Here is a 9,076-nt window from a genome sequence, read left to right on the forward strand (position 1 = left end):
AACCCCTATTACAATGCACAAATGTATCCATTGCTTATAAAAAATGGAAATATCTCTTGATATTTTTATTTTTATTTTTCACTTATACGATGCAAGTAAACCATATCAAATAGGTGTACGAACATTAATGCGAAAATAATGATTAGATATGACAAATATCAGAGATAATGTTAATAAATATATATTTCAATGAAAGCAACTCACAGGAACAGTTTGTAATTCAGCATATTTAAATGTATGTTTGAAAAACAGTTTTGCTTGTCTCCCGTAGTCATATTTGAGGCTTATTGAAGTCACCTTACTCTTTGTAACGGCATAATAACCTACATACCAAATTTGATCAAAAATACTCAAAATGTATATTCCACCTATCAGTGGCCGCGACGGTCATCTTGGAGGAAGAGCTGCGAATGCTCCAGGAGAGCAGTCGGATAAGTGTACGGCAGAGGGGGAAGAGGAGAAAGAAGAATAAGTAAGTAGAAGAATAGAGAGTACAGCAGTAACTCTCCAAACATCGATTTGGGGACTCCAGCTCGAACATTTTTTCAACGTTAAATAAGTTCACTTCATAGGACAAAATACATCACACATCTACTCAGAAACGATAGTGATGCTCTCAATTAATTAACATTTTACTATGGGATAAGACGAATCGTCATCTTGGACGCTTTCAGTGCTTCAAAACGGGCGCTTTCAAATTGGTACCTCGACATGGCGGCAGCGTCTCCTTCTGCTGATGGTATATACAGACAGGTTTGCCCTGTGACATCTATTGTACCACCACCCTCCTTGGTAGCTCATTGCACAGTTGCCAGTAGCTCCATCGTTATCGTGGTCTCTGTTACTAAATCGCTGTAAGTTGTGTTCATTCATAGCATTACGAATATTTCCTGAGAAACCAGACACAGTCAAGGTGTAATTATCACTTTCAGATGCATCAGAAAATATTGTAAATGCTGCATATTTGGATAGACCTGTAATGTCTTCCATCTCTATGCGGAGTTAAACTATGCTAATTTACAAAATAAAGCAGAATGACAAATAAACGACACAGGGAGACAAAAAAACAAAACAACAAAAGCATGAACTGACAAAAGAAATCATGCATTCACAATAATCTGTAAAGAAATTCTGAAGGTGAGAACAGATGATACTATCTACAGCTGTTTATTCTTATTAATCAATGAATCAATACAAGAATGGAGAAATATAATATAAACATGTTACAGATAATCTGAGATACCAGACAATCCATACATATTTTGGTTAACTTTTGTAATGGAAAGACTTTTAGGTATGTACCAATTATAATTACAAATTAAAGGTGTATGTAACATATATATGAAATGAGGTACTTGTTATGTTCCTCTCAAAAATTACATTTTTCATATATTTATTCAGTGTCTGCTTGTACTATACTGTTAGATCGTCGGTAGATAGTGTATGACGTATGCCAGATCAAAGATTTCCCCTTATCAAGCGTTTGTTGGATCTCCGAGTATTGTATTGTGTTTAGATTACGACTGTAGCCTACCATCCGACTGCCTTGTTTCGAACTTGTGGACAATTTTAATAATCTGCCATACTCGTCAAAAACATATGAAATTCGTCGGGAAACAACCAAATATCCTCCTTTAGCATTACCATTTTTAATAATCGATAAAGCAACAACAACAAAACGTTTAATATAAAATGTGTAATTATACAATAAAAAGAAATTGTATAAATTGTTTACATCCCCTTTTTGCACTGACTTCGCTGCCGTGGGATTTTGTCCTCTATCATCCCCGTGTAAGTCCAAATACTAAAACATCCATGTTGGCTAACTCCATCGGCAGTTCCGGAGTGCAGACTGGCTCTTTTGACAGACATGACTGAGCCAATCAGGTAAGAGTTGGGCAGAGTTTGTAGTGATTTACCCCTCCTGTCATCACAATAATCATTGAGTTGGGTGAAGCTTTACTGACTTTGACTCACCAATAATCAAAATAAGCTTAGAGTTGGGCAGAGCTTGTAGTGCTTTGGCCCATACCTGTCATCACAATAAGCATAGAGTTGGGCGAAGCTTTACTGACTTTGACTCACAATTGCTCACAATAAGTATAGAGTTGGGCGGAGCTTGTAGTGACTTGGCCCCACCTGTTATCACAATAAGCTTAGAGTGGGCGGAGCTTGTAGTGACTTGGCCCCACCTGTTGTCACAATAAGCTTAGAGTTGGCGGAGCTTGTAGTGACTTTGCCCCACCTGTTATCACAATAAGCTTAGAATTTTTGACCTGGCCCCATTTATATGTTAATACCATTGAAAGTGTGGATACTGCTTTTAATGAGTTTATGGAAATTACAACAGGAATATTTCGTTTTACAAAATGCAACAATGATTTTTGGATCGGTATTATTAAACAGCTTCGGCTCGGAAAATATACCTGATGTCAGAGAACTAGAAACCGACCATAGACCCCAAACCCTTACCCAATTGTACGATAAGCATTCGTTTTGAAAGGCAATTGGTCGACGGTTCACAGTTTTTGTCACTACGCAGTAACAGTAGTCCCATGATAGCCAAGTATTTTAAAAAGTGTGAAAACAAAGGAAACATTGAAAAACTACAAAGGCAATAAGACCATGTGAAAAAGCGACTTCTGTCTCATCGACGACTCCGACCATGCAAATCTAGGTCGAATCTTAATGATGTTAAAATCCTCATAGGATGAACCGGGGTAGTGTTAACAAATCAAAGACATCGACCTTCATATCTAACACGAACAAGTAACCTACCTCCGAATGAGATCATTGTGGACGTATAGTGCAATCGCCATGCGAATGATCCATTGCAAGTGACAATGACATTATTAGCATACTGTATCCGTATCTGACGAAAATATATAAATAAACAGTCCTGCATGTAAATTATAATCATTTGCATGTTTGATGTGATATGTGATAAAAACTGTTTACAAATCAAATGTAATTGTCAGCTACGACGGAAATCAGTTGAAATAGCTTAGTGCGCTTTCCATATAGAATATATATATATATTCAAGGTAATTTGAACAGATTATTAATTGTCTCATAATTTGACACGGTTAATCGATACAACGAGGTATCATTTCCCACTTACGACACCATGTTACTTTATCCCCCAGTTCTTCATTGTGCGCATATCGTCCGCATATCGGATGTGCGATCCCAAAACAGTATTTTATTTTGTATATATTTTGGTATGACCAAGTCCATCCCAACGATGTTACATATTCAAATATCTATAACTAATGTTGATATGACGTCTGATAAAAAGAATCATCACCCAGACGTTGTATGAAGGTTGCCGACGTCGCAATCAGAAAAAATACCTATCCTAACTGCATATGATACATATCAAATATAATCGTACCAGATACACTTCAAAATACAACAAAACTGATTTAGCCTCAAAACTTAGGCACACGTGTGTGCACATTGCAAGAACGCTTCTATACATTACTTCTCGGTATCTTTGAACACGTTTTGATTTTAGGAAAAACTATAACTGAACAATTAAATTTCTTATGAAATCTCGATACCATCACATATGGAACAGTCGTCGGGCCGACACTAGGGAAATGTTATTTAAGGATTAACTTGAATAAATGTTTCATGTTATGGAGTTATAACACACAAAAAACGGAGTGAAGCGGTTTTATGCTGAGAGTACACTCAGCATACAATCAGCATTACAATCCCTGTGGAAATCCACTTTCATTGATGGACTCTTTTCTCTTAGAAATTATTGCGCTGCTGTATCGGCCAATCAATAGCGACGTTACAAATGGCGACGTCATTCTTTTACGTTATGGGCTGATAACATAAATGTTTAAGCCAATGAAAATGCTTAATACAAGCAAGATTAAATTATATATATATATATATATAATAAATCGTATCAGGCATATTTTAACCACTTGTTTCAGAGAAACCGTTCGTCTGCGAAACGTCATATTTAGTTTATTTAACGTGTGTTATTTAAGTTCAACTTTATGTACATTCTCTTTTGATGTGATAAGTGTCGCGATGTGTCAGACACTTAACTGTTTTTGTCGGCAATTTGTAAATTGTGAAAATGGTTGAGTTCCAAGTTGAAAGTATCTCTGCAAAATGTAAGAGTTCTATAGAAACAAATTCTCGTACTTCTTTTTGTCGCCATGTTTTTTAAAAATATTTTGTTTCTATATGAGGATGCATAAAATAAATAGCTTACCAGGACTGGTAAAAAGACTAGGCAAGTTCTTTTCTATTTCACATTCAATGTATTGACGATGTGGCTATCTCTAAATAACAAGACATGTATTTACATAGCGGATCGTATCTAGGATTGGCGTCAATAACACTACTGACTCTTATATCGCTTTCTCCGGTCTTTACAAACAGCATGACCAACAGGGTCAAGTTTCTATTGTGCTTTACAGTAAGCGCCACGACTACGAGTTCCTACTTGTGGACTATCTCTTTCCCGATAGCAACAGCCGTGAAGCCCAATCCTTTGGTGTTTTACAAGAGCATGCTTCGAATATCATGACACCCATGACAGATGTCAACTGCTGATAAGCAAACGAAAAACACAGGGTTTACAACGATAAAGGGTGATGAAAATTATGGACAAGTTTGATGGTTGCAAGCATGACCTCATCGGGAACTAGACTATTGTTGTGTTATGAAGGTAGCTTTTTATAATGCTCATTAGTTAACCTTGTTGTAACTTTTCCAGTTCTCGCTATGAGGACGTGACATAACTTGAATATGACTTTGATTTATACTAGGTAGTGTTGTCGATGACGCAGAAGACGTCTACCCTTCTTGAACACCTGGTCTTATTATCCGGGTAAATGTTTTAAGGGTTTCTATATAAATATTTTCTTTGTTTATATTTTGACCTATTTTCATCGATTTTGTGTTCTTTGCTTGCAGTTTGGTATTGTGTTTTCTTTATTGTTAGCATCATTTTGTTTCAAATATTCTTGAGAAGCTTTATCAAAATACAAGAGGCAATGGCGGTACCAGGTTAAAGTTAAAAAAAAATTAGAAAAATATTTTTAAGTAACATTAAGTTTGACCGAACATGCAAAAATACGTATGTCGGAGGGACGGAAACACGAGAACATTTCGTAATGGAATACAATTAATATAAAGGCTTTTAATGAAACAAACTCGTGTTCGATCTTGCAGTCTTTAGAAGCCTATATATCCCAACAATAACGGAATAGGTTACTTTAGTCTATGTTAAGAAAACCACAATCAGAAAGGTTTTTACGACAACGAATAACAGACTCGTTCGTTTGACATGGCACTTTAATATGAATAACAAATGAATACATTTAACAAATAGTGTCTTACCACAAACGATATAGATACTTGATAAAATGAACAATAAAAACACATATAATTCTGCAAAATCGATAAAGCTTGAACAACATGACTAGCACTGTGTTTGTCATATAAAACAAACAATGTAGTTTTAGAAAACAGAACCTTCAAACATTAAACATAAATCGATATATTTATTTGAATCTGGTACTTAAACGGACATGTACCAAGTGCATACAAATATGCTGTTAATATTACAATGATAGCCGTTCCATAACAATACACCCTCTCGCTCTACATCCATGTCTAGGTGTTTGACATGCTTTATTGTAACAATTTGTATTGCTTATTGCACATATCATTTTAACTGTCGCCGCAATCGATCCAGACAAAACTTATCACGGCAATCATTGCAATAAATACTAGAGACGTTATTTGATATGAGGTCGTCCTGTTATGTAACACAAGCATGACAGTGTTTCGTTAGCAAAGAAGTCAATTACATAAAGTTAATTACACAGCCCACCAGTAAAGGCATTGCAGTGATGACGCTGCTACAGTTATCTTTTTCTTTGAAAATGAATTTCCAATTTATATGTAAGGTTCTTGATTCTATTCTAAATGTATGCCTATTATTGATAAGGAAAAGGACAACCATCGTGTAGATTGGAATTCCGAAACTTCAAATGAATTCTTATTTACAGCATTCCATCACTGGCTCTTGTAGTTGCTCAACCAAGCCATTTTCCAAACTGCGGACTACATGTACCACCGTTAGCCCATTTGAATCCAGGTAAACTCGTGTTGTGACGCTGTATATTCCAGAAGTGGAATTAATGGAAATTTGGATTTTAAAGGGTTTAAAACAGTTTGATCAATCTTGAAATTTTGGATTTTGAAGAGTTTAGAACAATTTGATCAGTCTTGATCATTCTCTCCTCCATCACAACTTCTGACAGATACATACAGGTTAATGAAGACTACTGACCCGTTTATGGTCGCAAATATGATCTTATTGATAAATATACTATACCATTGTGTGATATTAAGGCGGATGTCTTTGATTAGGCTAAGTCGTGTACCTTTTTATTTTGTTATCACTACCCATGTTCTCACTATCAAAAGATACTTTGATAATCACTTCATATTAATGGCAGTTATCGTCAATGGAGCAGAAACATAACATCCTTCTTCCAGAACAACTGTTCTTATTCTCATTGTACTTTGACAAGGATCCATGTTAAAATGTCCAAGGTACATATCATGGCATAGTTTTGTCGATTCAGAGTTCTAAATAGGGTTTTATGGACACTTCAGTATTTTATTCTCTTGTTTCTCTCTCAGGAATTAAACATCGAGATACTATTACTAAATAGATATGCGACAAATGACCTCATCGACAAAATATAAGGATATAATAATAGCAATACAAACAAACAACAACAAAACTTGAAGAAACATTAAAGCATTTTGAAAAACATCATGCATTCCCATACTGATTACTGATTTCTGCCATTTTGGGGTTTTTCTCTACCAAACAAGAAAAAGGAGAATCGTTAACTTCGTTATTTCGTTCATTCGCCACAAAGCAAAAAGACGAGAGTAAATGGTTTGTTTAAATAACATTCGCTCATACATATAGCGATATTATGAAGTTCCGACATTGCTGCAATATCAGTTACTAATATTGGTCGACATTCGATTAAAAACTAAGCCATGACTGCCGACGTCGCAACAAGAATTAAATGAACGTAAATGCAACGACATGTGCCTACTGGGTAGCAACAGGCTGTACCAATGATTCTGGTTTCCATTGCGTACAATTGTCAGCTCCAAACCTTACCATAGAACGAGACGCGTTTCCATGACATCGACAACAACCCATGTGGGCAGGATTATGCAAACTTTCCTTGGACGACACACAATCTGCTATCAGATTGATATATAAATAATTCTGAAGCATTCAAAAAAGAAAATAATCCTTTAAATATATCTTCAGTGGTTTGCTTCGATGTTTATTCAATGAACACGTTCTCAACTGGAGTTATCATCTCAAAACCTGGCCAGAATAGAAAGGTATACAGTACATACCTATCAACGCCTATCATTTCGAGTTAAACAGATCCCACCACTGTAAGAGTGATTCAATGAATTCTCTACGTGAATTACATACGAAAAAGTCGTCGGGAAACCATTAGATAAGTGATTTTCAAATCTTATCAGGTGTGTTTAAATCACTTGTGGAAAAGAAATATTATTATATGTACAATGGATTCTTCATCCATGCTGTTCCAGTAAGTATCCAGATCCTTCCCTGTATTTGTTTCTGTGATGCCTTTCAAACAATGAAAACAAATCCTCAACGCCAGTTTTGTATTCTTAATTGTTTGAAATCTAACTTCAAACGTCTTGAATCCTGATGCTTAAACAGTAAAGTGCATATTTGTTTTTCTTCGCTCTAAACAACATCTGCGCTGAAAAAAATAGATAATAGGTACACTACAATGAACAATCATGACGTTTCCTACTAACGTTGAAATCATCCGTATGCCAGCTACAATTGCTATTAACACGGACGTATCATCATCTTTGATGATTTCAGAGCAGAATGACCTCCGCCGCTTACGAATCTGAACCACGACATGGCTTTGGGGTCATCTACAGTTGCTGGTTTGTACGGACCGTTGAGGTTTGACTTGTGACATTTTGTGTACCACCAACCACCTTGATAGGTAGTTGCACAGCTTGTACTCGCTTCGTCATTGTCGCGATCCCAGGTGCTAAACGGTTTAAGGTGGTGATCTGATAATGAATTAAACACAGTTCCAGTGAATCCGGATGCGGCCAGCGAGTAATTCTCACTTTCAGATGCAACAGAAAAGACTGAATATGCTGCATATTTGGAAAGACCTGTAATGTCTTCCATCTCTATGCGGAGTTCATACGAACCTGACGAGGTTAGTTTGTACAGATTCTCGTTTCCAATCCAGTATTCACCATAGGGGAATCCGAATCCTTGCTTGTATTCTTCCCATGTTTTGTAAAAGTCCAGACTGCCGTCGATTCTGTTTTGTATGACTGTCCATCCTCCGCCCAAAGTATCCATGTCACAAAACACGTCAGCCATCAAGGAATCACTAGTTGTAATAGTATACACATCTGAAGGACTCCCCGCTGGCAACGAGTGACACATCCCGATATCTCTTGAAATGTACAGGTTTTCATACGGATTACTATTTGTTTGCATGAACTTGCACGTGTGATCGTCAGCATCTATCACAAAGGCATCACAGTTAGCCAGGTGACACATCAGAGCACATTGCGTCCTCTCTATATCACTCGGAACCTCGGAAACTGTAAGAACGTAACTATCGATTGTTTTCACATTATAAAATGTACCACTGGCTTCAGTCGGCATGCTTGAGAGAAACATGATGTACATGTATAGCGTGTGATTGACAATGAAAGTATTTATTTTCATTGTTGATTCCTGTTGGAGTAAGCGAAAGAGATTTGATATACGAACGTAGTCTACGACAGAAAATTACTTATATAGTTTAGGGATACCTGCGTGCACTTTTATACTGACAGATCATCGATCAGTTATAGCAGACACCTCTCAGTTGTGTAATATATCTAATGAATATCGATTTAACATTTAATAATATACACTTAGGCCTTGATAATCCGGCCAAATTCTTGCCCAGTAAAAGTAAATGTGGGGAGGATATACCAC

The 9,076-nt window shown here is 36.4% G+C and overlaps 1 protein-coding gene across 1 annotated transcript; it reads right to left on the reverse strand.

Annotated features, from left to right (window-relative positions):
* Window positions 1-7,906: 7,906 nt before the first annotated feature.
* On the reverse strand, window positions 7,907-8,758 carry LOC110466554 (ficolin-1-like). Its single transcript, XM_021523110.1, has one exon. It carries the CDS (start codon window positions 8,756-8,758, stop codon window positions 7,907-7,909), a length of 852 nt encoding a protein of 283 aa, XP_021378785.1.
* Window positions 8,759-9,076: the final 318 nt, after the last annotated feature.

The sequence above is a fragment of the Mizuhopecten yessoensis genome, unplaced genomic scaffold, assembly GCF_002113885.1.
Source record: "Mizuhopecten yessoensis strain PY_sf001 unplaced genomic scaffold, ASM211388v2 scaffold11137, whole genome shotgun sequence".
Classification (NCBI taxonomy): Eukaryota; Metazoa; Mollusca; class Bivalvia; order Pectinida; family Pectinidae; genus Mizuhopecten; species Mizuhopecten yessoensis.